The following is a 27837-nucleotide window of genomic DNA, read 5'->3' as shown; positions in this document are numbered from 1 at the left end:
TGCTTCTGCTGCTGTGAAGTGCTGCAGTTAAGTTCATCCTTTCATCAAGGTGCTACACACAAGCACTGAGATGCAGCCTGGAGCTGAAATAGGAAGAGTGTCTCCATGGGAAGGCAGCAGAGGAACGCATACAAAATAAGAAAACTTCTTCTGAAGTGCTAAGAATAAGTGCATTATATTGCAGGTGCTCCTATGAGGTGACCTGGTTTTTATTAAGATGCTGCACTGGCTGATTTTATGTCACCTTGACACAACCTAAAGTCATCTTAGATGAGGGGAACCTTGATTAAGAAAATGCCTCTGTAAAATTGGTCTGTATGAAAGCCTGTAGAGCATTTTCTCTTTTTCTTTTCTTTCTTTCTTTCTTTCTTTCTTTTTTTTTGTAGAACATTTTCTTAATTGGTCATTGAGGGTGGAGTCTCCCCAGCCCACTATGGGTGAAGCCACCTCTGGGCTGGTGGTCCTGGGTTTTATAAGAAAGCTGGCTGAGCCAGGCGTGGTGGCGCACCCCCTTAATCCCAGCACTTGGGAGGCAGAGACAGGCGGATCACTGTGAGTTTGAGGCCAGCCTGGTCTACAAAGCAAGTTCAGGATGCCTAAGATAACATAGAGAAAACCTGTCTCGAAAAACCAAGAAAGAAAAAGGAAAAAAAAAAAGAAGGCGGGCTGAGCAAGCCATGAGAAACAAGGCAGTAGCACCCCTCCATGGCCTCTGCATCAGCTCCTGCCTCTAGGTTCCTGCCCCGTTTGAATTCCTATTCTGACTTCCTCCCATGATGATATGGAAGTCTAAGTCGAATAAACACTTTATTCTTCAAGTTGCTTTGGTCATGCTTCACCACAGTATCACAGTAATAGTAAGTAACTCAAGGTACTGCCTATCAAATACTTTTTTTTTTTTTTTTTTTAAAAAGACAAAGTCTCGCTGTGTAGCTAGTTCTCTGGCAGGCCTTGAACTCACACGGATTCACTTATTTCTACCTATTGAGTCCTGGTAGGTCTATACCACCACAGCAGGCTAATCCATCATCATCATCATCATGGCTATTATTATACTAAATTTATTTGTGGGCATTTTGGTGTGTGTAGGCATGTGAGTGGCACCGCAAATATGTGGAAATCAGAGGACAACTTGCAACAGACGGTTCTACTTTCTATCAGTGGGTCCTGGGGTTCGAACTCATGTTGTTAGGTTTGGGGGCATGTACCTGCTGAAGCATTTGGACGACCCCTGTGTAGCTCCAGCTGACCTGCTATTGTGTAGACCAGGTTGGCCTTGAATTTATAGTGTCTCTTTCCTGTCCAAATGTACAGGAGTACACCATCAGGCCCACTTTCTTCTTCTTTTTCTTTCTTAAGACAGGGTCTCATGTACCCCGGGCTGAGCTCCCAGAGGGTCTCTGATGATGACAAACGATTTGCTGAAAAGATAGGCGTGCTCCACCACAGCTGGTTTCTGAGGTGTTGGGGACCGAACCCAGGGATTCAAGCATGGTACCCTGTCATGAGCACCCTGTCAACTAAGCTTACTCCTGAGCGCATCCAATAACCCACCTTGGATAAACCAATTTTCTTCTGGGTTACAGCAAACTAGAACGTGCAAGGGACCCCGCCTCCTGAGAGAACTCACACCTCATTGGCCGCAAACGACCACGTGTCCAATAGGCTTGCTCTCCGCTCCGGGGCACTTCAGCTGTCGATCAAAGGCTCGGCCCCGCCTCCGGCCCGCGGGCCAGTCCGTCTCTATAAAAGGCCGGGCGGGCGCTGACGAGGCCGTGCGTCGGCGCATCACGGCGGGTGCGTGTGAGGTCATTGCGCGAGCGCGGGCGGGGTCCGACGGTTTGAACGAGGCGAAGACGGAACCGGAGCCGGGCGCGCGGACAGCGGACGCGGGTTCCCTCAGAGCCGGTGAGGCGGCCAGGGGGCCCGGGCGGCGGCAGCAGTCGGGAAGTCACGGGAGGCGGCCCTCGTGAGCGTCGCGGCGTCGCGCGGGATGTGGGGGGGGGGGGGAAGGGCGGGACCGTGTCGGGCGCGCGGCCTGTGTCGGGGCGCGCGCTCCGTTGTCCCGGGGGCGGGGCGTGGGCCGGAAGTGGGGGGCTGTCTAGTGGTGACCGGCGAGGTCCTGGCCGAGTGCGGCTGGGCCCGGAGGCTGGAGGGGCGAGGTGGGGGAACCCTCGATGTAGGAGGTGTCGATGCATAACGAGTGGGAGTTGGTCTGCAGAGTTGGACCCCAGCACGCGCCCTTAGACACTTCAGCCTCCCTGTGCCCTCAGTTTCCTCATCTATAAAATGGTGACAGTAGGATTAAGCATAGCGAGGTCTCAGCGCGGTGTCTGGCGGCCAGCGGGGTGGTTTTTGAGTAGAGCTAGGCCTCGTTTGCATCAGGGTGTAGACAGGCAAAGGCTAGGGAGTCTGCTTTGTGGGCAGAGAGCTACTTGCAGAGAGGACTAGGGTGTGTACTTTATCCTACACTGAATTGTAGTGATTTGGGGAACCAGGTGTGGTGGCATATGCCTGTATGCCTTACACCTGGGGGATAGAGGCAGGAGAATGAGAAATTCAAGGTCATTTAGCTCCAGAGCTCGTTCATGAGATACTGTGTGAAAAAGCGGAATAGAGTGAGTTAGAGAGACTCCCAGGAGAGTCACTGAAGGGAGAGATACTTGAGTAGGCAGAAAGCGGATTTTTTCACTGTGGTTGTACCTTACCTCAGCCCTGAAAGGGTGGGTATGTGTTGAACTCAAGGGTCTTACACTGAGTGAGGGTAAGCAGTAGGACATTTTTGTTACTTTTTGAGACAGATCTTGCTCTATAGACTAGGCTAGCTTGGAATACAGTATGTGGCCAGGGCTGGTCCCGAGCTTGGAGTGAAGAGCCTCTCTTCTGGCTCAAACATTCTTACCAGAAAGAGTGAGAAAGAGTTAGCTCGGAGAGCTAGTCTCTGTTTTGACTGCCTGGAAGAGCCAATTAATTGGTTGAGTGAGTGGATATTTATTGCACATCCACAGGGTGCCTAATCCCATGTATTTAGTGGCCACAGAGTTTGTGGAACACATGGGACCTAGTATTAATATACTGCTAATGAAAGAGTTTGAAATTACATGATGATGGAGTGCCATTAACCTTTTCTGAGCTGGGGTGTGGTCAAGAGACACATGTGGCTTTACCAATTGCTTTCATTTTATGGCAGCATGAGACACACAGTACCCAATGTATACGCAAGACAGATTGTGAGTGCTCAGCCTGGGATCATGTCATTCTGTCTGGATTGCTCTCATTGGTATTTAATAATAGTATTCTGCACACAGTATGCATTTTATTTGTTCATTCAGGGATCTTTAAACAGGAGAGAAATACCCCATGTGGTTTGTGATTCAGGAAATTCTTCCTGGCTGCCGTGTAGGACCAGATTGAGACAGACTAATTTAAGAGCTTGCATGGGATCTTGAAAGGTTTGGCAGCAGATACCAGGCACAGTTCTTAGCGCTGAAGATAGCATAAAAGAGAGGCAGTCTCTACCCTGGAGCCTGTTTGTTCCTATGGCTTATGTTTGACGTGATGCCAGCTCTGGTATGAAGGGATGCCAATTCCTATGTTTCATATAGCTCTCTATGAGATCCTTTTCAGATGGTTTTATTAATTTAGAGATGAGGTACACTGAGTTCCGTAACTTGCCCAAAGTCACAGCCAGTGGGGTGGACTCATTGAAGCCCACGTCCTCCAGTTGCATCCTGGTCTAAATCTGGCCTGGGAAGCTCAGAAATGGAGAAATGGAGCAACTCCACGCAATAGACGAGTGTGGGAAGAGCCTGTCGCATACTAGTGACTAGGTGGAGGGAGTGAAGTGTCCCAAGAGAGCTAAGAGCTGGGGTCCCACGGCTGTTCTGAATACTGTGAATCCCGTCTTCATTCCATTGGCAAGGTTGATGTCTCAGGGAATGAGGACAGTTCTCAGTGTCAGGGTTACTATAAAGCCGACTGTTTGGGCTGGTGAGGTGGCTCAGCATGTAAAAGGTGCTTGTCACCAAGCTGACCAACTGAATTTGTGTCCTGGGAGCTACATGATAGAAGGAGAGAACCAATTCCTGAAATTCCTTTGATTTCCACGCACATGCATATATGTGCACACAAAACACAATAAAGGAAAAAAATACAAAGAAAGTGGGAATGACTGAACAGGAATTCATAGAATATGGCACCCAGTACTTTAAATGAGATTTTTTAGTTAAATATAATATTGGTGGAGGTAGCCATAACTGCTCTGAAGCCTGAGGCAAGAGGATAATATAAGCATAGAAGTTTGAGTCAACATGGCAAGATCTGCATTCTAAACTAAAAGGAATTTTCAAAAGTCTGGCAGAAAGGTGAGGGGCAACATTTTCTGAGAAATGGGAAAATAGGACTGGGCAGGCTTGGCTGTAAATATTCAGGACCTCCTTCACCTTTGAAATAAAGTGAAGTAAGCCTTAAGTAGGAACTCTTTAGTTCCCATTGTGTACAGCAAATAGTAGATGGCAAGGACTTTGAGCAATTGTCACTTGACCTCACCTATGTGAAAATAGATATTGCTAGGGATTGGCTTGGTGTGCAGGTGCATACTTGGCAAGCAAAGCACTGTACTGGTGGGCAGTGCCCTCAGCCCTTGGTTTGTGTGTTGTTGATGACTTGAGACAAGGTCTTACTTTGAAGCTCATGCTGGCCTGGAACTTGAGGTCTTCCTGGCTCAGCCTCCTGGGTACTACAGGTATGTTACCACCACACCCACCCATGTTAATGTATTTTTTTTGTGGTGCTGAGGATTCAGCTCAGGCATCAAGCATACAGAACACATGCTCCCCACAGCCCTTGGACTAATGTTTTTGAGCAGAATGTTGTTTGTGCACTAGCCTCCCTACATAAAGTACATGCTGATCCCTTAGTGCCCTTTGTGGCTTGTAATTGTGTATCAGTCTTATTAACATGGGGCCTAAGTTTTAGATTGGCTAGTTTGGGACAGTTATTTTCAGTCATATTATTCATGGAACTCTGGCTTCTGACTAGAATCTTAGTGTCTGCTTTCACCCCTTAGGGAAGAAGGCTACACTTAAAATTGAATATTTGTACAGGTTTGTTCTCGGTGACCCTGGGAACTGTTGGCCCTTACTTTCACGTTGACTGTAACAGAGCGTTCTTGCTTTCGTTGCATGTTGTAGAAGATGGCAGTCAATGTGTACTCAACATCAGTCACCAGTGACAACCTAAGTCGACATGACATGCTGGCTTGGATCAATGAATCTCTACAGTTGAATCTGACAAAGATAGAACAGTTGTGTTCAGGTAAGAGAAATCTACTGCACAACCCCTGCCTACCCCAGTTTCTCTGTGTAGCACTAGCTGTCCTGGAACTTGTTCTGTAGATCAGGCGTGCCTTGACCTCAGAGATCCACCTGCCTCTGCCTCCCATAGTGCTGGGATTACAGAGGTGAGTCACTGGTCCAGCTCAGTAGGCTACTTTTTTTTTTTCTCTGTGTAGCCTTGGCTGTCCTGGACTCACTTTGTTGACTAGGCTGGCCTTGAACTCACAGCAGTCCACCTGTCTCTGCCTCCTGAGTGCTGGGATTAAAGGCGTGCACCACCACACCCAGATCAGTAGGCTACTTTTTTTTTTTTGGTTTTTCGAGACAAGGTTTCTCTGTGTAGCCTTGGCCATCCTGGACTCACTTTGTAGACCAGGCTGGCCTCGAACTCACAGCGATTCGCCTGCCTCTGCCTCCTGAGTGCTGGGATTAAAGGCGTGCGCCACCACGCCCGGCTCAGTAGGCTACCTTTTAAAATTAACTGTGGCCTTAGGGTGTGCATAGGCCTCCATATGGAGCCACAAAGAGATTACAGTTTGTCTTTTCTCCTCACCCGTGCTGAGTGCTGGTAGAGTACTTGCCTAGCATTCACAGAGCACTGGGTTTAGTTCCCACGGCTACCTGAACCTAGATATGGAATCTTGCCAACAGGATGACCAGAGGGTCAAGGTTTTGCTTTGGCTACTTAGTGAATTTGAGTCCATTGTGGGATACATGTGACGCTCTGTCTCAAAAGTAAATAAATGAATACAAATTTTTGAATTGTGCTTAAAAAGAGCATGCTTCTGGTCTGCCTGTCGACTGCCTTCTGCTGAGGCTGCGTCCCAGGGCCCAGCTTCTCACTCAGGGCTCATGTAGCCACAGTTTAGGCTTATCTAAGGGTAGACTTGTAACACTTGTGTGTTTTGTTTTTTTAAAGATTTTATTTATTTATTTTATGTTCTATCTGCATGTACACCTACAGTCCAGAAGAGGGCATCAGATCATATTGTAGATGGTTATGAGCCATCATGTGGTTGCTGGGACTTGAACTCAGGACTGCTGGAAGAGCAGACAGTGCACTTATCCACTGAGCCATCTCTCCAGACTGCTTGTGTTATTTTTGTTTTTTATTTTTTTGTTGCGGGAGCTTGAGCACAGAGACTCACATATGCTAGGCAGTGCTTTACCACTGAACAGTACTCCCACTTAGCTATTTTATATAAATTCATCAATTATGTTTCTTATTCCCAAAAAGAACAAAGCCAAACCTAGTACTTGCTATCTCGGGGCCAGTTTTATCAAAGCTACAGTTTGCCAAGGAGACAGTGAGTTAAAACAAGAGCAAACCATGTTTCTGTGTGTGAGAACTGGACAGTGTGTAGGAAAGTGGTAGAAAGAAGGGATTCTAGGGGTCCTGTTATTCAGAGAATGTTACTGTTGGGTTTTTCTTTTGTCAGTGTCAGTATGTAGATATCATACGTTCAGCTTTTCATGTGACATTGTCGAGTGTTAGCCAGTACCTTAGAAGCGCTTACTTTGAAAAGCTAAATGCTATACGCTCTTTCTATGTTTCTACTGTTTAACTTGTTTAACTTGGCCTCTCTTTTGAAACAGTCTCTTCCCAAATTTCTCAGTCTGGCTTTAACTTACCCTGGAGCCTAAAATTTATGGTTATCTCAGCTTCCTAAGAAGCCGGGATTACACACAGTCTGCACCACCAGGCTCGGCTATGTAAACGCTTCTCAAACATGTCCATTTAGCTCTCAGTGTATTCCCAAGAGGGTGGTTAGGTGCAGGCACCGCCGATATCAATGGGAAAGATGACGTAGAGAATTTTGAGTAATGAATCTCGGCATATAGAACCAAGAACACAATGGAGATTTGAGCCTTTTTCCAAATCAAGAACCTATACACTTTATTTCCATACACTTTTCCCCCCTAGACTTTTTCTTAGCTGGTTGGTGCCACTTGGGGTGATTTAAAGAGGCTGGCATTGCTTAGCTGCTGCTGTTGGTGCTTGGCTTTTGGACTCCTTTTTTCTTTTTTCTTTTCTTTTTTTTTGAGAGTGGAAGGGCTCTTAGACTTGGTCTTGGTTTCATCTGTTTGTATTATTTGCCATGTGAGGTCCAATCTGTTTCACCATTGTCTAGAGGGAGGCAGTGTATGAAGAGTAAATACAGTAGCTAGTGGATCCCAAGAATGGCCTTTATTAACCTTATTTTGTTACAAAATAGATTGCTTCAAATTTGTGCTGCTGCCCTCTGTCTCCTGTTCATTTTCCAGCTTTTCATTGCTGTGCCACCATCTTTTGAAGTCTTTTAAAGCACATGTTTGTCCCGTGATCTATGAGGAATGTGGGGGTGAGGTCATCTTCGCTTTCATTGGAGACCGGTTTCTCACCAGCAGTTTTCCCCTAAAATTTATTTCTGTCTATAAATACAGTCCAAAATATTTCTCACTTAATTAGAAGATGCTCCTCTTCCTGGGTAGATAGGTTGTGCATGTCCCAGTCTGGCCCCAGGCTCTTTTATTTAGGCAGAGAGCTGCTGTCATGGACACGACATGGCATGAAGAGCTCTTTCGTCTGCTTTGAGCCGTGTGGCCTTGGTTGAATTCTTTGATGGTCTTCTAGTACTGTTTCCTCAGCTGTGAACTGGGGCAGTAATTTTGGCTCACTGCATGGTTGTTGTCAGAGTTCCCTGTAATAGTGTTGATTGCATGTCAGATCCTGGAGGTGAATAGAGATCTCTTCACTTTAAAGATGAGATTGCCCATGGGACATGGCTTAGACATTGCAGAACCTAGTTTTGAACTGTGTGTGTGTGTGTGTGTGTTGTGCATGGATGCTCAGAAGGCTAGGAGGGCATTTGGATCCCCTGGAGCCAGAGTTACAGATGCTTGTGAGCTGCCTGGTGTGGGCGCTGGGAAATGAGTCCCCTGAAAGAGCAGCCAGTGCTCTTAACTACTGAGCCGTCGCTCTAGAGTCCTCCAGCCTACCATTTTTGAGACATAGTTTTATTCTGTAGTAAAGGGTAGTTGGCCTCAAACTTGTGGTCATTCTCCTGCGTCTGCTTCTCGTGTGTTGGGATTACCTCTATCTCATTACACATACGGGATTAATTACACATGGTATGTGTGCATTTTAAAAGAAGCATTTGGAAGAGAGTTGAACAAATAGAATTGTATATAATTAGTTATAATGACACTGTTTTACCATAAACTCTGTGAAGTATTTCCATTTTTCCTAGCCTCTGCCACTATTCTTATCCCAGATTAGGTGTTGCTCCTTAAAAGGAAGTGGTGAGTGTGAGACATTTACCTGATGTGTTAGTAAGCTTCTGCTCATTGCCAGGTGTCCTCTTGAAAGCTGTGTGGGACGGCTCTTGGAGTACGTAGGTGGTTGCATTGTATTTCACACTGGCATTTTGAAGGCAGCTCTCTCGCTTGTAGCTTGAGCGCGCACTGGATAAGCTGCAGACTGTTCCTAAAGAACTGGAGTGAGCTCCTGTATGCCCTTCCGAACTGGGCCTGCTTTTTTCTTAATGAACTCCTAATAAGCAGTGGGTCAAAAAGACGAGAAGTCTTCACCAAGCACAGTCTTTAGAAGGTTAGATTTTTCTCTAGAAGCTGCTGGCTGTGATGAGCTCCCCATCTGCACACAGTAAGGAGTACTTGGTGACACTGGCAGCCTGGTTCAGGAGGCATCCTGTGTTCTCTAGGGCATCAGCTTTGGGGCACTGGCCAGTCAGGTATGCTGCAGATAACATCAAAGAAAGAATGGTCTTTACACAGTGATTTTGACATCACCCAGAATGGTTTGGACAGTAGGCTTGTTTTTGTCCAGAAGGAGCTGGGAGCTGTTTTTTGCTACCCTGTGTCCAGTGGCAGTACTATTAATTTCTTCTGTTGCTGGATTGTTGTGTAATTTGTTTCCAGTTTCTTGCCCTTCAGACTATTAAGTGAGTAACATACAAGCAAAAGCAAATACTGGTTATACAATTCTGTTTAGTGTTTTAAAAATCAAAATAGTATATAAGGTAAGTTAAAGTATATAAACTCCTCTATAACATAAAAAGAAAATCCAAATAGTATTTTCCCCTGCTAAAATATTTTGAGCTTGAATTTTAAGGTCTACATTAATGATCCCCCCCCCACCCTCTCTGCAGATTTTATTTATTATCTAAGATGGTCAAGTTGCATGTATTCTTTGAAGCCTAAACACTGCCACTTTTAGTGACCAAGTGTGTTTTGTGTATGTTAATGTTAAAGCATTAGAGGGAGCGGGGCATGGTGGTGCACACCTTTAATCCCAGCACTCAGAGAGGCAAAGGCAGATGGAGGCAGGCGGACTACAAAGTGAGTCCAGGACAGCCAGGGCTACACAGAGAAACTCTGTCTTTAAAACCAAAACCAAACCGAACAGACAGACAAAACACTGCAGTGATTTATTTATTTTGTATGTGGTGGTAAGGGCTCTAAGTGTCCATGGAGTACACACGGAGGTCAGAGGACAGGCCTGGAGTTGGTGCTCTTCTACCTTATTGAGACAGTCTCTCTCTCTCTTTTCTGCCACTTTATATACTGCAGGCTTATTGGGCCCTCAGCTTCCAGGAGACTCCCTGTGACCCCTTCTCCCTGCTGTAGGAATTATAGGATTATAGATTACATTGTATCTGGCCTTTTCTGGCTTTGGGCTGGCCTTAAACTCCTGATCCACCTTTTTTAGCTTCCTGAGTTCCGGGATTACACGTGTGTACCATAGTGTAAATTAATATTGGCTAAGATTTTCTTTAAAAATTCGAAGAGTACCTTGAACTGACCCAGGTTGAACATCAGTGCACTTGAGATAAGAAATGTCTGGTACTGGGCCTGTGTCTGGCATTGTACATTTTGGTCTCTGTTCACAAGCAGGGGTTTAGAATGGAGCTGTGACAGCCAGTCATAGTCTCCTCCCATTAGTCCACATTGTCAAGGCACAGATTAAGTGGACTTTGTTGTTGAAAATTGTTGAGCCACTGAAAGCAAGATCCTCAGCCATCTTGAAGCTCTGCTTGAGTTGTCAGCCATTGTCCTAGTCACAGCTGTATTTGTCATTCAAGCAGAGACTGGAAAGGTTTCCCATTTAACTTATTTTCCCTCCTAGCTGAGATATTTATGAAAAGGGCAAGAGGTTTGGGCATGGTGGTACATATCTGTAATCCCAGCAGTTGAGAGTTGGAAGGAGGATTTATTGAGAGGTTAGACCAGGGTGGGCTTTGTAGCAGGATCCTGTCTGTACAGTAATTAGCCAACCAGCCAAATGAAAAGCCCTGGGCCCTTGCACACTGCTGGGAAGCTTTCTACTGTTGGGCTCTCTCCCCAGCTCTTTTAGTGGGACCTTTGTTTGTTTGTTTATTTTTGGTTTTTTGAGCCTGGGTTTCTCTGTGTAGCCCTGGCTGTCCTGGAACTCACTCTGTAGACCAGGCTGACCTCAAACTCAGAGATCTGCCTGCCTCTGCCTCCCTGAGTGCTGGGATTAAAGGTGTGTACCACTGCCGCCCAGCTTTTTTTTTTTTTTTAATAATAACACTGATTCAGTCAATGAGAGTGTAGCCACATGGCATACTCTTCTAGAAAATGCAGCTTTTTCTTAACTATATAGTATCCTGTGGGCTTCTGATGTGGTAAACAGCCGTACATGGGAATCAGGAGCTCAGGGTAAAGCTAGGTTTGGTCTCTAGCCTCCATGGTATTTGCTAGGCCACATATTTTGTTCTTTTGGGTTTTTTTGTTTGTTTTTGTTTTTCGATACAGGGTTTCTCTGTGTAGCCTTGGCTGTCCTGGACTCGCTTTGTAGAACAGACTGGCCTTTAACTCACAGCGATCCGCCTGCCTCTACCTCCCGAGTATATTTTGGTTCTTGTTTTTAACTTTTTTCTTTGTGTTGGGGCTTGAACTCAGGATCTCTCTGCTTGGCAAGTGCTCAATCACTGAACTACATCCCCAGCTTCCATGTTTAGTTTTTAAAAGTTGTGATGTTTTTAAAGATTCTTTGAGCAGACTTACTGCAAGAGAGGCAGGTGATGCCTGCTGTTAAGTGGCTGGTTGGTTAGGATGTTTGTTTACTATTAGCTCTACAAAAAATTAATGTTGTGCTGGGTGTGGTGGTGCATATCTTTAATTCGAAGATTTAAGAGGCAGAAGCAGGCAGATCTCTGTGAATTCAAGGCCACCCTGGTCTCCATAGTGAGACTCATGTTTCAAAGCAAAAACTCTCTGTGTGTGTGTGTGTGTGTGTGTGTGTGTGTGTGTGTGTGTGAGAGAGAGAGAGAGAGAGAGAGAGAGAGAGAGAGAGAGAGAGAGAGAGAGAGAGAGAGAGTGCATGAGCACGAGAGAGAAAGAGTGCGTGCGCGCGCACGAGTGAGAGTGCACCACATTGACACAGTGGAAGCCAGAGAACAACTTTGTGGAATTTGTTCTCTCTCTGTTTTTCTGGTGTCTTAGTTAGGGTTTCTACTGTTGCAATGAAACACCATGACCAAAAAGTTGAGATACTCTTGGTGCCAGAAGAGGGCCTTGGATCCCTTGGAAACTAGTGTTACAGACAATTGTGAGCTGCTATGTGAGTGCTGGGAACGGAACCACAGGAACACCCAGTGCTCTTAACTGCTCAGTCAGCTTTCCAGTCCTTTGTTAATAGAGTTTTAAAAAATTGATTTTGCATTCATATAACTATTTTTTAAAAAAATATTTATTTCTGTTTAAATTATGTGTGTGTGTGTGTGTGTGTGTACATTGTGTGCTGTTTCCAGCAGAAGCATAGCTTCCCCTGGAGCTGAGGTCATAGGTGTTGGCTAAGAGCCCCCTGACACGGATGTTGGGAACTAAAGTGGGATGTACTGCGATAGCTATTGGTGCTCTTAACTACTTAGCTGTCTCTGTGGCCCCATCTTTTGCATGTGGTCCACTGTATACATTTTAAAATTGTGTTTGGGGCCTGAGTACTTGCCTAGTACACACAAGCTCTGGGTTTCCTCATGAGCTCCACATACATAATGGGGTGTGTTGTCTTATGCTTTGAAATCTCAGCACTCAGGCAATAGAGACAAGAGGATCAAAAATTGCAGATTATTCTTGGCTCCATTGAGTGTGAGCCTAGCCTAGGCTACATGAGACCTGTCTTTAATAAAATTGTATTTGTGTTAACTAGATGTGGATGACCATGCTTTTTCACTAGTAGCATTTAGAATAGTGGTGCACACCTTTAGTCCCAGCACTTAGGAGGCAGAGGCAGACAGAGCTCTGAGTCCAAGACCAGACTGCTCTACATAGAAAGTTCCAGGCCAGCCAGAGCCTTGTAGTGAGGTTCTGTCTGGGGGGAAAAGTTGGCACTCGGTGACCCAAAATTTATTGAATTTTTGGTTTTTTGTGTGATTCAGGGGCTGCATACTGTCAGTTTATGGACATGCTCTTTCCTGGCTCCATTGCCTTGAAGAAAGTGAAATTTCAAGCTAAGCTAGAACACGAATATATCCAGAACTTCAAAATACTACAAGCAGGTTTCAAGAGGATGGGTGTTGACAAAGTAAGTAAACGTTATTCCTTTGTTTAGGTTACTTATATTTAAGATATTTCATTTAATTTTAGTTATTTTATTTTAGTTATGTGTACATGCATATGCAAATCCATTTGTAGATGTGAGGACAACTTTGGGAAAATTAGTCATTTGTCTTGGCAGCATGTGTCTTTGCCCATTGAGCCATCTCTCTGCCTCCTCCTTAGTCTTTTTGAGTCAGAGTCTTTCTGTGTAGTCCTGGTTGTCCTGAATTCACTGTGTAGACCAAAGTGGTCTCAGACTCACAGAGATCTGCCTGCCTCTACCTCTCAAGTACTGGGAATTAAGGTATGTGCTATCCTACCTGGCCTTGCTGGACCTTTTAAAATTTATTTTTGAGAAGTCTATTTATTTCATGCTGTCTTTGTACTCACTGTGTAGCCTAGGCTGGCTTTGAATTCATGGTATTCTTTCTGCCTCAGCGTCCTGAGCAATGGGATTTCAGGTGTGAGAGACTGCCTGGCTGTTTTAAAGTAATAATTGAACATTTTCTCTTTCCAATTTATCTTACCTCTTGTTTTTAGTTACCATGATTACAGGGAACCAGGTTTTCCTATACCCTGCTTTCTTCACTGTCTTCCTTCTTTATTGTCTAAATTTAGTAACAGTTTGGGGTAGTCAACCTGTAAATCTGAACTAGTGATTTAATTTTTTTAAAAGATTTATTTATTCTGTCTGTATGAATGTTTTGCTTGCAACAATGTATTGTGTCATGTGTGTGCCTGAGGAAGTCAAAAGAGGGAGTTGGATCCCCTGGAGTTTGAAGTGATAGTGAGCCACCATTTGGGTGTTAGGAACCAAACGCTGGTCCTTTGCAAGAGCAAAAAATGCGTGCATGCAGGGGTTGGGGGGGGGGGGAACTACGGACATACAGGGATGGGGAGGGAACATGAGTGCATGTGTGTATGTGCATCTGTGACAGCACTTTTACCCACTGAACTATCTCACTGGCCCTGTATCAGACTAGTATTTTGTTTTGTTTTACATATTATTTAATCTCTACTAGTGTGAGGTTAATTTCTAGATTTACTTCTATAAAATATACTATACTTGATTCTGCACCTTGACTTGACTTATTTTTACCCTTCCTTCCTCCTTTCTTTTCCTCTTCTCTCTCCCCTCTCTTTCTAATAATTTAGGTTTGCTTGCTTGCTTGTTTTATTTATTTATTCATTTTTCATCCCAATTGTAGCCCCCTTCTTCCTCTCCTCCTGGTTCCACCCTCCCTCCCTCTTCTCCCATCTTTCCTCCCTTATTTCACAGAAAAGGAGAGCCCTCTCCACCCCAGCTTATCAAGTCACATCAGGACTGAGATGTCCTCTTCCCCTGTGGTCTGGCAAGGTAGCCCTGCCAGGGGGATAATTTATTTTTATTTTATGTGCATTGGTGTCTTGCCTGTCTATATAGTCTGTGTGAAGGTGTCACATTCCCTTGAACTGAAATTGCAGACAGCTGTGAGCTGCTATGTGGGTGCTGGGAACTGAATCTGGGTCCTCTGGGAGAGAAGCCAGTGCTCTTAGCCAATGAGCTATCTCTCTAGCCCCTCCCCTCTCTTTTTAGATAGAGTCTTCTATGTCGCCTAGACTAAGCTCAAGTTTGACACGCTCCTGCCTTGGCTCTCAGAGTGTTCACAGATCTGTGCTACTGTACTCAGCCAAGGGATTTCTCTTTATGGTACAGTGAACATGCAGATTGATTGTGTCTTAATGTGTGCATATGACTTTGATGATGCTGGTTCCTCTGTGGTGCTGAGGATTCAGTACAAGGCCTGTGCATGCCGGTCAGGCATTGTACTATATCCTGGTCCTTGTTCCCTTTTGTTCAATATTTCTTCTGAGGAGTTTGGAGGACTGGCTAGGGATTGGCACTGTATTGAAGGCAAACTGATCTTAGCAGCAAGACCCCTAAAATGTTTTCTCCTTTTGGCAGAACTTCGTGTTTTGGTGAGTGGACAGGTTTGATGTTTGCCAAAGCCCCCTGCTTTGTTCTGATCAGTCTTGATTTTTTTCTGCAGATTATTCCTGTGGATAAATTAGTAAAAGGAAAATTTCAGGACAATTTTGAATTTGTTCAATGGTTCAAGAAGTTTTTTGATGCAAATTATGATGGAAAAGAGTATGACCCTGTAGCTGCCAGACAAGGTCAAGAAACTGCAATGGCTCCTTCTCTTGTCGCTTCAGCTCTGAGTAAACCGAAGAAACCTCTCGGCTCCGGCTCTGCAGGTAAGCAACCACTAGGCCGCTTCCAGTAGTTCCACTCATTCTACACTGAGCCACAGTTGTTACTCTTCAAAACAAAACTAAACAAAACATAGGTGGTTCTGGGGCATATGTGCTCCACACAAAACTATGCTGTAGTCCCAGTGAGGAGTTTTGTGTAGCCACAGGCCTGCCCTGTGCTTCTGACAAGGAAGTGGGTTCTGCAGCTCTGTGGGAGCCTCTTCACATTTGCCCCCAGCTACTCCCACTCTGTAAATTGGGAAGTTAACACTTGCTCTGGCTTGGCTGAGTGCTGTCTGCTGTTTTACCTCAGGGCTTTTTATTGCCTGTAATAGAACTTCCTGATGCTAGCTCACATAAAAGAGCTTTAGTTATAGGAGAAGTTGGGGCATTTTACAGGTAAATTACAGTTAGGTCTGAACTTAGGACCTCAAGAGCTTTCTAAATCTTTCAGGACTCTAGGCTGTCTGCATCATTATGCCTTCAGTCTGTAGGCCAGCCTTCTGTGCCTGATTCTGGCTTCCTTCATGGAGAGTTAATGTCAGGCTGCTGTGGCTGCTTTGCTTCTTGCAGGGAGGGTCTAGAAGGGAGGGAAAGCGGTTTGTAGAGAGCTTCTCAACAGTGTTTGGGCTTGCTTGGTTTCCCGAGATGTCTGTCTGTCTGTCTTTCTTTCTTTCTTTTTTTTTTTTTTTTTTTGTTTGTTTGTTTGTTTGTATGTTTGTTTTTGTTTTTTTGAGACAGGGTTTCTCTGTGTGGCCTTGGCTGTCCTAGACTCACTTTGTAGACCAGGCTGGCCTCGAACTCAACAGTGATCCACTTGCCTCTGCCTCCCGAGTGCTGGGATTAAAGGTGTGCACCACCATGCCCGGCTTCCCAAGATGTCTTTTTAGTAGTATATTCATAGAACTTGTGCATTTGTTGTGAGCCAACATTCCTTGCTAAAGATGGAGGTCTTTTTTTGAGACAGTCTCTGGCCCAAGCTGCCCTTGAACCCACTGTATAGCTAAGGATGACCTTGAACTTTGTTCCTTCTGCTCCACCTATTAGAATTTTGTTTGAGGAGCTTTATATTGAAACTTTAAAAAAGAAAAAAGATTTATTTATTATTATGTATACAGTGTTCTGCCTGCATGTACACCTCCACAGCAGAAGAGGCCATCAGATCACATTATAGATGGTTATGAGCCACCATGTGGTTGCTGGGAATTTAACTCAGGACCTCTGGAAGAACAGCCAGTGCTCTTAACCACTGAGCCATCTCTCCAGCCCCATTTTACCTTTTTAACCTAAAAACATTAAACTTTTTTTTAGTGTGTATGGGTGTGTAGTTTGTATGTATATCTGTATCACATAATGTGCCTGGTGCCCTCAGGACCAGAAGGAGGGTATTGGATTCCCTGGAACTGGAAATAGAGATGGTTATGGACTACCATGCGGGTGTTGGGAATTGAATCAGGTCCTCTGGAGCATCTGTAGCTGCACTGTTTACTGCTGTGTGAGTTCCTTTATCTCTCCCACCCTCTCCGTTCTTCTTAACTCACTAACAGTAAATAGGAGAGAAAAAAGGATAGAGTGGAAAAGGAGGTGACATTATTGTTAGATGGTCTGCTGATCAGGGCCATCGAGTTCCTAGGGACAAGTTTGATCTTTGCTGTCTGGATATCTAATTTCTTCTCATTTCTTTGTATACAACTATTTGACAAACTGCAACCAACAGCATCCAATCACCAACCAGCCACCAACAGCAGCCCCTCATCTCTCAGGGCCCTAGCATTTCTATAGCCTCTGAAAAGTTCTCAGAATGCCAAAGGTTACACACTTGCAGAAACTATCTGCAGCCGGCCAAACCACGCCCCAGCCAGAGCACAAGGCAAATCATATAACCTGCTGCGAAGCAGCCTAATATTCCCCATACCTGGGATTAAAATGAAACTATTCCTATAACATTTCTTTTGTTTTTGTTTGTTGTTCTTGTTTTTTTTTTTTTTTTTTTTTTTTTTTGAGACAGGATTTCTGTGCGTAGCCCTGGCTGTCCTGGATTCACTTTGTAAACCAGGCTGGCCTCAAACTCACAGCGATCCTCCTGCCTTTGCCTCTTGGGTGGTGGGATTAAAGGCATGTGCCACCACACTCAGCCATTTCTGTGTTTTTAAAAGAAATTAAAATTCACCCGTTCTTTGAAATATCTCTTGCTTCATGGGCTAGGCTGGCTTGCCAGGGAAGCCCCGCTGATGTGCTTATCTCAGCCTCCACATCACTAGCATATCAAGCATGTGCTAGGTGTCAAGCGTAGGGCTCTGGGCATACAACTCAGGTCTTGAAGCTTTCAAGGCAAGCATTTTACTAACTGAAAGAAAGCCAGTAAAGCTTAGACAAGCTCTCACTTTTTTGTTTTTATTTTATTTTTTTACACAGGTCTCGCTATGTAGCTCTGGCTTTTGTGGAATATACTGTGTAGACAAGGCTGGCCTCTGCCTCCTAAGTGCTGGGATTAAAGGTTCATAATATTTTGCCAGGAAGCCTTTTTTTTTTTAACCGTTATTACCACAATTTTAGGATATTTTGATCACCCAAAAAAGAAACCAGCAATCATTTTTCATTTCCTTCAACTTTTCTCCCTTCCCTAGCTTGAGGCACTGTTTTCTGTCAGTGGCTTCACTTATTTTGGACATTTTCTATAAATGAAAGAATAGACTGTGTCATCTTTGTGTCTAGCTTCCTTTACTTAACACAGTACTTTCCAAGTTTATCTGTGCTATAGCATTTATTAGTGTTTAAAAAAATATTGATTTATTTATTTTGAGACTGCCTCACTGTATAACTCTGACTCATTTGCACCTCACTGTGAAGACCAAGTTGGCTTCAACTCATAAGACCTGTGTGCCTCTTCCTCCCAAAGCTTGGTGTAAAGATGTGTGTCATTATACCACCTGGCACTTCTGTGTCCACCCACTCCCCCCCCCCCCCCCCAAATACCTGGCTGCCATGAGAATTTTGGAATTTTGGCTTCTTTTCTTTTCTTTCTTTCTTTCTTTCTTTCTTTCTTTCTTTCTTTCTTTCTTTCTTTCTTTTTTTAAAGACTTATTATTAATACAGTAGTCTGCCCACATGTGTACCTACATGCCAGAGGAAGAGGGCACCAAATCTCAATATAGGTGGTTGTGAGCTACCATGTGGCTGCTGGGAATTGAACTCAGGACCTTTGGAAGAATAGATAGTGCTCTTAACTTCTGAACCATCTCTTTAGCCTGAATTTTGGTTTCTTTAAAAATAGAAATATTAAAAGAATATGTTTTTGTTTTCCCAGATTTGGGGACATAGGGCTGCCTCACAGCAGTTGATTATGATTTGCCTTGAGCTTTAGCACAGGCATGATTTTACCAGCCACAGACAGTTACCTGTGATTGTGTGACATTTGGAATTCTGGGGACTTTTTAGAGGTTATAGAAATGCTAGAGCCCCAAGAGGTGGGTTGTTGATTTGTTGTTGGTTGCTGTTTGTTAAGTAGTCCAGCAAAAAGAAGAAACAAGAAGAGGAAGAGGAGGCAGAGGAGGAAATTGGATATCCTGAGGGTGAAGGTCAAGGAGTTTGACATCCCTAATCAGTAGGAAGTAGTCTAATGATAATGTCTCCCTCTTTAATCTCTATTTTTTTTTTTTCCTCTTCTATCTAGTGTTAGGGAGTTGAAAAAAGAAGAAAAGGGGTGGAAGAAAGAAAAACCCATAAAATGATAAAAGTCCAGCTGCCTGGGTTTCACACATGCTGGGGGAGCTGTGTGCTTTGGAACCATAGTAGCAACCCCTTCCCTCTCAAATTCTGAGACAGGCTCTTACAAATGCCCACCCAGTCAGCCCTGCACTTGTGATAGTCTTCCCTTATCCTCCTAAGCAGCCTAACTTATATGCCCATTGATGGTCATTTATGTTACATTGTGAGTAGTGTTGCTGTGAAGATTCATGTGTAGTTTCTGTGTGGAATACATTTTTATTTCTCTTAGGTGAATACCCAAGAATTTATTTTGAAGCCATATTTCTGGCCTACATACAAGTGTTCACGAAACTACCCATTTTCCAAAGCAGCTGGCTATTCCATACTATCAGCAGTGTAGGAGGGTTCTGATTGCCCTCAGAACTTTGTACTTTCTATTCCTTAGCTGTTGAGGATGGCAACTGGATAGGTCATCTTGGATGTAGCATATTTCAGATCCTGCTAACATAGTGGAGACTTGCAGTAAACATTTAGTGTTCAGGATAAGGAAGAACCAGAAAGTGCCATCCAAAGGAAATGCCTATGACAGCAAACAAAAAGGTCTGTGCTTATAGATTTTGGGGTGCTAGGAAGATGAGGTATTTCTAAGCTCGGCATAATATCTTCGTTTTATAGAGTAATTGCTAGGTTAGTAACTGATGTGAGGAGTGTTGCATTCACCTTGAAGAGTAGCCCGTTCTTAGTTATGTTGATGTGCAGATCCTTTTCTGTCACTCAGAGATCTGTAACTCTTAGCTACTGAGGTTGTTTTTCTCGCCTGACCCTGTAGACCTCTAAAAGGTGAGCTCTGAAGTTACAGTAGGAAAGGCGGGCTCTACTGCTAACTTTTGTGAGCTCCTTCCCTTAACAAATCCAATGGGTCTGAGGTGATGAGTTAGAGGGAGCTAGTTTTCCAGGTGGGGCACAGAGTACTCCAGTATCAGCTGGGAATGTGATCTGTTCTTGATACAAGGTTTGCCTTTGTTTTTTTCTTTTTCTTTGGAGACAGGGCTTCTCGGTGTAGCCGTGGCTGTCCTGGACTAGGGCAGGGTGTAAACCCATCTGGCCTTGAACTCCCAGTGATCTTCGTGCCTCTGCCTCCCTGAGTGCTGGGATTAAAGGTGTGTGCACTATGCCCGGCTTTACAAGGTTTGCCTTTGATCCATGAAGCTACCTTGCTTGAGAGTTAAGTTCCATCTTTGTATGTACCAGAGTGATTGTGCCTTTCAGGTGACAGTTAACTGAGGCAGAGTGAAGATCTCACCGGGGGACTTTCCCCAGCATGAAGGAGCCTACCAAAACTGTTACTTAAGTCTACTGCCAGGATAAGAACCACTTTGAGGTGGGCAGTGGTGGCGCACGCCTTTAATCCCAGCACTTGGCAGGTGGATCCCTGTGAGTTCGGGGCCAGCTTGGTCTACGATGCGAGTTCAGGACAGCCAAAGCTACACAGAGAAACCCTGCTTTGAGAAAAAAAAAAAAAGCCACTTTGAACACAGTGTGTTGGGGTCTTGTGCTGTTTGAATTTCGGCTCTCTAGTATCCCTTTGCTGTGCTGAGAATACACAGATTTTTTGTGTTTTGTGCATTTCTGTCTGTTTTTGAAATTTCTCCTAACATGGTTGGTCTTCTCTCAGCTCCACAGAGACCCGTTGCAACACAGAGAACTACTGCAGCTCCTAAGGCCGGCCCAGGAATGGTGCGGAAGAATCCTGGGGTGGGCAGTGGGGATGATGAAGCAGCGGAATTGATGCAGCAGGTATCAGTTGTGTTGTTACCTCTTGTGTTGTTCACATTGTCACTGTGGGTTCTTTGCTTTACTCATGAGGACGGCCTCTCTGCTTGCCTGATAAGACATGAACTCATGACATGTGTGAGTCTTTGCCTGTAGAGTGGGCCATGAGCCTTGGAGTAGAACAGGGGTCAGGTATTCCTAGGACCAGAGAAACCTTTGTGTGTCTGGAAATCAACTTATAAAAAAAAGATTTATGTACTTTTGTGTGTGTGTGTGCATGCGTGTGTGTGCATGCGTGTGTGCATGCGTGTGTGTGTGTGTGTGTGTGTGTGCATGCGTGTGTGTGTGTGTCTGACATGTGTACAGAGAGAGACCAGAAGAGGTCATTGGGTCCCCTGGTGCTGGAGTTACAGGCAGTAATGGTCCTCAGTGTGGCTCACAATTAGTTCTTGAGCCTCATTGAAATGCCTTGGGCTCTCTGGGATTCAGAGAGTGAAAAACAGTGGAGAGAGCTGCTCTCTGGAGCTTGAGAATAGAAACGCTAGGAAAGGCGGCTGCTCTTCTAGTTCCCTTATTCACAGTTCAGTGACTAGAGGAAGATCAGAAAAACAAAATGGGGACTGTTGACCCTTTGCTTTAATCCTACCTCTGTTCAGTGCTTGTGGGTGACTGTTTTGACTCAGTCAGTCAGACTGGGCACTGTTGCTGTGAAGTATAGAGTCCTGGAGGGAAAGGAGACTTCCCTAAAACTTGCAGTTGCAGAGAAAAAAATTCAACAGAGTCAAGAGTGTTCAGCTGAGGCCACTGCATTCTGCAGACCTGTCTAGACTGTTTCCTTCACGATGAGCACAGGAGGAACTGACCAGCTCTGCAGTTATGTCTCTGTGCTTACCTGTCAGCCTGTGACTAAACACCCATGTGTGAGGCGGGCCTAATTTTATTTTGAGACAGGGTCTCACTGTGCAGTCTAGACTGGCCTTTAATTCATGGCCAGGCTGTAACATCTGCTTCCACAATGGTGAGAATACACATGTGTACCACCATGCCTGGTGGGAGATAACACTTTGCTCACAGTAATTGAGATTTGTTGACTGTTTCTTGGTCAAAATTCCATTGGGATAAAGACAGTAAACAAAAGATAATTTTGAAGTCTGGATAGAGTTGAGTCTATGCTGCAGTGTTCTTTAAAAGCTCACATTGATTAGAACATTTTTGGCTTGTGAGCAATAAGAAATGAACAAGGAAAAAGGAAACTTCCCTAAACCTTAAGAACAGTGGTTCTCAACCTATGCGTAATGACCCCTTTGACAAACTTCTGTCTCCAAAAATATTTATATAATATAAATATTATATAATGATTCCTAAGAGTAGCAAAATTATAGTTATGAAGTAGCAATGAAAATAATTTTATAGTTGGGTCACCACAACATGAGGAACTGTGTGTTAAAGGGTCAGTATTAGGAAGGTTGAAAAAAATACCAGAGGATAAAAGTGGTCAGAGTAGCTTATGCCACACACTAAATGCTTTACATTAGGTTTTGGTTTTTTTTTTTTTTTTTTTTCAACCTTGTGAGGTTTTACAGACAAGCACAGTGTAGTTAGGGTTTGCATCTGGCTTCCTAGCCTAGGTTTGGTGCTGAATGGGAAACTAAGGAGGAGGTTCTCCCTTGTCCTGAGGTACCCTGAGGTTCTTTGCTTACACCCTGAATTGGAGATTGGTATTTATCGTCATTGCTCCTGGAAAATTGATAGCAAACATTGGAAAGAATTTCAAGCTGGGCGTGGTGGCATACGCCTTTAATCGCAGCACTTGGGAGACAGAGGCAGGTGGATCGCTGTGAGTTCGAGGCCAGCCTGGTCTACAAAGTGAGTCCAGGATGGCCAAGGCTACATAGAGAAACTCTCTCAAAAAACCAAAAAAAAAAAAAAAAAAAAAAAATCAAAGCATAAAAGACTTTATTGGGTCTAGACATGTTTCTTGAAGAAGTTAGAGGAAATGTTTTGGGTGCCAGCCTGTGATCTAATCCCAGATAATGGCTATAGAAAATAAGAGCCCTACATAGGCACAGGCATATGTAACTAGACTCTGGGGAGCCTTTCACCAAACAACCGGATGAGCTGGTTTGGGTGTCCAGTGCCATAGGTTGCAGTAGTTGAGATTGGGTAGGCTGTGGTTTTAAAGAGAAGGCTTGGAGCTCTGGGGAGCTGTGGGCCTCTGTCGGGGATGTGAGGGGTCAGTAGGCTGACATGGGAAATGAGGATCAGACACTTAGATCCAGCTGGTCTGCACTTGCCACAGAAACAGTTTGGCTTGATAATGTCTTTTTATCTCCTCCCTTTTGTCTCTGCTAGAGTTTCATGTAGTCCTGGCTTGACGGGACCTCAGCCTCTTAAGTGCTGCGTTTGCACATGTGAACCAGTAAACCTGGCTCTTGGCCTGAATAAATTTTTCAACAAGTTTGTATGAAGGACTTTAAGCTCTCTTCAGGTTGTCAAAGCCTGAACTCCATTCTGTTACATGTTCTGTCTGGCCTTCCTGAAAGCATTTGAATTTTTAGACCTTGATAGATGGGAGAAATGGAGCCAGATATGTTTGTTAGACTGAGAACAGCACTGTATTCTATACCAATTACCTTCTACTTACTCATCCTTGGTTGATATGTGGGCATCCCACATTAAGTCATCCTGGAGATAATTACTTAGAAAAAAAGTCTTTAGAATGTCTTGCTTGTGGTCTAAGTTGTCCTGAAACTAGCCATTATCCTGCCTGACTCCTAAGTTCGGGGATTATTGTGTGCCCCTGTGTGAGTTTCTGTTCACCACCTGCATGCAGGAGCTCTGGGAAGCCCAAAGTGGTACATACTGTTCCCAGGAATTGGAGTTACAGTTTGTTGTGAGCCACCATGTTGCTGCTGGGAACTAAGCATGTCCTTTGCAACAGCAGTAAATGTTCTTAGTGAGCCATCTTTCCAGCCACAAGATCTATCTATCTAATCTATCATTTACCTATATTGCTGCTGCTGCTGCTGCTGCTATTACTGCTAGTACTTCTTACTGCCTGCCTGCTTGTCGAGACAGGTTCTCAATATATAGCTTTGATTAGCCTGGAACTCACTATGTACAACAAGCTGCCTTGAACTCAGATCCAACTGTATCTGAGTGCTGAGATTAAAGATGTGTGCCACCATGCCTCACAAAATTTACTTTTAATTTAATTTCTTAATGGCCTCTTTGGGGAATTCAAAGCCCTCTAGTGGGATTAGGACCCCATCCCTAATCTATTGAGTGTCACATGTAGCTAGTCTAGGACTTGATTGACGTCAGCCTCCTGATAAGGACCTAGTTATGATTGCTAGTCATCTTGCTAAGCTGGGTTGTGAGTCCTCCTCCCATCTCAGCCTTAAGTTTTCCCTTTTTGATCCCATCTCAACGAAAAGCTCTGTAATAGTTTAAGGTGTGGTCTTTTTGTTTTGTTTTATTTTGTTTTGTTTTTTGAGACAAGGTTTCTCAGTGTAACCCTTTTGCTATTCTGGAACTCCCTGTGTAGACAAGGCAGAGATCAGCCTGTCTCTGCCTCCTGAGTGCTTGGACTCAAGGCATGTACCACCATGTCCATCTCTAATGTATAGTCTTGCAGATTGCCCTTTCTTGGGAACTCATAGTCAAGGATGCATGAACTAGAATATATTTTTTATCTGAGGCTGAAGAAAAGTGACATTAAACTGAATTGGACTTTCGTTTATGTTTTATTTTGACCAAAGACCACATCATTTTGGGTTTGATATTTTGTTGGTTCACCAGTGCTCACTGTTTTCAATGTCTTGTACAGGTCAAAGTATTGAAGCTTACTGTTGAAGACTTGGAGAAGGAGAGAGACTTCTACTTCGGAAAGCTAAGGAACATTGAACTGATTTGCCAGGAGAATGAGGGGGAAAACGACCCTGTACTACAGAGAATTGTAGATATTCTTTATGCCACAGATGTACGTGTTTGACTGAAGATAGTTTCTTTCCATTCTTTCTCCTAAGGAAAAAGTGTAACATTGTTGGTTCAGCTCACTCTGTGCTGGTTCCAGTGTAGGGTTCACCAGAAAATGTTATCGTTTATTCCCTCCAAGTTAGCCAGAGAACGTCTTCTCTAGCTAGCTCAGCCCTTGGAGTCCCAGTGTCTTTGCTTGAGGAAGAGGCTGGCTTGCCCAGCTTTTGTAGTTTATAGGCCACCCTACCCTTGGAGCTTGATCACCCCAGCTGGAGGTGTTATTGCCATTATTAAGACCCCAGGCATGCCCTTGGTCCTTGATGTTTGTGCCATAGCTGCCAGGGTATGCCTTTGCTCTTCCCTCTATGCCTGACTCCTATTGTGATTTTATTTGGATCTATCTTTATTATATGGCCTTTAGTTCTGCAATTAGTTCATCAGGGAAGACTGATTTTCTTCCCCCTACGTTTAGGACTTAATACCTGGCTTTGTCCACTGTATAACAGTATTGTAGCACTCTATAAAATAGTTTTCTAAACATATTTTGGGATTTTGAAGAGTTAAGACAGATGACTAAAAAGCTGCTAATTTGTGCAATAAATCCTTAAAGTTTGCATTGTGTTCGGGCATGGAAAGATGATGAAGATACAGGAGTCTTTGGTCTTTTAGTGAAAATACAACGTAACTAATTTAAACTATTATAGAGATTTAGTTAAAAAGAAAAATCTAGGTGTGTTTTTATGGGAAAGCAGGCTGGCCTTTCTGTGCTGTACGCCTGTGCAGGGAGAGCAGCCACCAGTCCACCCTGCTCTTGGCTTCCCACCCTCATTGGCCAGTCCTTTGCTGCTGTTGCAGGCACTTTGGCTCAATACTGGTGTTCAGTGTAATAAAGATGCCTGGAGGCAGAGCTAATAATGTCGGGGTATTAAGCTTTTTGTTTTTTTAGATAGCCCAGGCTGCCCTTGAATGTAGCAAACCTCCTGCTCCAGCCTCTTGAAAAGTGTTAGAATTGCAGGTGTGAGCCTCTGCATTCAGGTTAGGATGCTGAACTTGATGGGCAACTTCACGTTTTTTGTTTTTTATCAAGGGTTTCATAACCTAGGTTGGGATTGAATTTACCATGTAGCAAAGGATGACCTTGAACTCTTGTTTGCACAACCTGAGTTTTGGGATGACATATGTATGTCACTCTGCCTGCTTACATGTCATTCACTTTTTGTGTTTCTGTTTTGCGCAACTGGGGATTTAATCTAGTTTGTGTGTGCATAGTAAGTCCTCTGCTCCTGGAGTTTTTGAGGTAGTGCCCTGGGCTGCCCTGGAACTCAAGTCTATAGCCTCAGACTGGCCTCAGCCTCGTGGCCATCCTCCTACCTTAGCCGACTCGGCCTGGTATTACAGGTGTGAACTACCTGCCACTCCTGGACTTACATTTACACATATTCATTACTTCTTAATGCTTTGAGGATGAATTTGTGTGTAGTGTTTGGCATTAAGAAATGGTGCTATTGCTGATTGTGGTGGACACACCTTTAAACCCAACAGGCAGGACAGTCTGAATTTGAAGCCAGCCTGCTCTGTATTTAAGCGGGCTCCAGGACAGGCAAGGCCACATAGGGAGACCTTATATCAAAAGTTAAAACAAACAATAAAGAAATGATGCTTCGTCTAAACAATACAATAGTGGTCACCTGGTCTGTGCTTAAGTGCCAGGGATGTAGGAGACAGGAAGAATGCCTGCATGAAGAGGCTCACATTGAGGTCAGCGAGGTGAGGGAGGAGCTGGCACTGTGTTGATTAATACCTGTCCTCCCTTTTTGTTTTCCTGTTTCAGGAAGGCTTCGTGATACCTGATGAAGGGGGCCCACAGGAGGAACAAGAAGAGTATTAAGAGCCTGGACCAGCAGAGCAACATCTGAAGTCTTCACTCCAAATCATGTGCTTAACTGTTAAATACTCCCTTTTATTATTCTTAGAGGATTCACTGGTTTCTTTTCATAAGCAAAAAGTACCTCTTCTACAAAGTGCACTTTGCAGAAGTCTCACCTTTTCAGATGCGTTTGAGTTAGGAGCTGTTGCCTTGTAGCAGAGCAGTATTAACATCTAGTTGGTTCACCAGGGGAACAGAGAGGCCAACATGGGACTCTTCGTGTGGATGCTGGTCACACTGACTGATGGAGAAGGGGGTTTATAATACATGAAGTGACAGCCTCAGAGAAATGTAAAGACTGAATTGAATTTAAGGTAATGTGAAATTCTGGCAGAGAATGAATTAATAAATAAATGCCTTAAGAGTATTTAAAATATGCTTCCATATTTCAAAATATAAAATGTAGCATGACAGGAGATTCTATGTGTCCGACATTGTGTCTGGGAAGGAAGGGTCAGACTTTAGACCCGCTGGAACCTGCTGTCACAGACCTTTCGAGGCTGCTTGACTCTCACAGGTGCAGCCTTTGACTCAGAAGGGATGTTTGAAAGTTCTGTAAAGCATTTGGTGTCATTGACTAGTTGCATCCCTGCTATAAGAGCAAACAGTGTGGTGTCTGCAATGCCTGAGATGAAGAGCTCAGCTTTTATTGAACATTCCTCTGATTTTTCAGATGTCCCCCCAGTTCCCTATGTATTGTGTTTCTGGGACCTGCCCACATCTCTTGTGGACAGGATTTAAATGGGCGTTGAGTCCCGATGTACTGTTTTAAGTTTACATTTAACATGTTCTCTGCTCCCCTTGACCTCTGGGAACTCCTCTGGCTCCTTAAGTTTGCTGCTGAGTGTTGTAAATACAGCAGGCAGGTGATCATGCTGCAAGTTCTTGCTGGACCTCTGGCAAAGGAGTGATGAGTGAAGGCCAGTATCACCTTGGGCTCTGTGAGGCTAGGGTGCTCGCTGTCTGCTGTTCACAGCTCCCATCGCCACCTGAAAACTTTGCCAGTGCACTAATCTCTGGAGATGAAATTCTCTAGTGTGTTACTAAATGTTAAAATGTTTCTTTTTAAAGAATATACAGTACCGTGACTGAAATATTAATATTTAAAATACTTCATTCCTTAATTTTCCCTCATTTGCTTTGCTCATAGCCCATTCAGTTTGCCAGAATTCTGCAAAATGTATGTTACCCACTACTGAGATTGTTTAGCCCCTGATGTGTTTGTACTGATTTGTTTCTGGTGGTAGCTTGTCTTATGCTGTGTGTAGAAAACAGGTATTTTATGACAGATTGTTATGTAGTGCATGCTCTGTGGAATTC

General features: G+C 44.1%; 2 protein-coding genes across 2 annotated transcripts; one reads left to right on the top strand and one right to left on the bottom strand.

Annotated features, from left to right (window-relative positions):
- Positions 1-1700: 1700 nt before the first annotated feature.
- LOC127188324 (uncharacterized) lies at positions 1701-2198 on the bottom strand. Its single transcript, XM_051144810.1, has one exon. It carries the CDS (start codon positions 2196-2198, stop codon positions 1701-1703), a length of 498 nt encoding a protein of 165 aa, XP_051000767.1.
- Positions 1764-27045, top strand: Mapre1 (microtubule associated protein RP/EB family member 1). The gene is made up of 7 exons (XM_051143447.1): positions 1764-1908; positions 5193-5316; positions 12737-12882; positions 14927-15134; positions 20515-20636; positions 24442-24594; positions 26422-27045. The coding sequence occupies exons 2-7, from the start codon at positions 5196-5198 to the stop codon at positions 26476-26478; spliced, it is 807 nt and encodes a 268-aa protein (XP_050999404.1). The 5' UTR covers positions 1764-1908; positions 5193-5195; the 3' UTR covers positions 26479-27045.
- Positions 27046-27837: the final 792 nt, after the last annotated feature.

This window comes from Acomys russatus, chromosome 4 (genome assembly GCF_903995435.1).
Source record: "Acomys russatus chromosome 4, mAcoRus1.1, whole genome shotgun sequence".
Classification (NCBI taxonomy): domain Eukaryota; kingdom Metazoa; phylum Chordata; class Mammalia; order Rodentia; family Muridae; genus Acomys; species Acomys russatus.
This window is presented reverse-complemented; position numbering and strand designations above follow the sequence as displayed.

Bases quoted from the DNA above. Each gene is read 5' to 3' on its own strand.
- LOC127188324 (XM_051144810.1), bottom strand. From the start codon at position 2,198: ATGCATCGACACCTCCTACATCGAGGGTTCCCCCACCTCGCCCCTCCA.
- Mapre1 (XM_051143447.1), top strand. From the start codon at position 5,196: ATGGCAGTCAATGTGTACTCAACATCAGTCACCAGTGACAACCTAAGT. The intron at 5,317-12,736 runs GTAAGAGAAATC...TGTGTGATTCAG, and splicing joins GATAGAACAGTTGTGTTCAG to GGGCTGCATACTGTCAGTTT. The intron at 20,637-24,441 runs GTATCAGTTGTG...TGTCTTGTACAG, and splicing joins CAGCGGAATTGATGCAGCAG to GTCAAAGTATTGAAGCTTAC.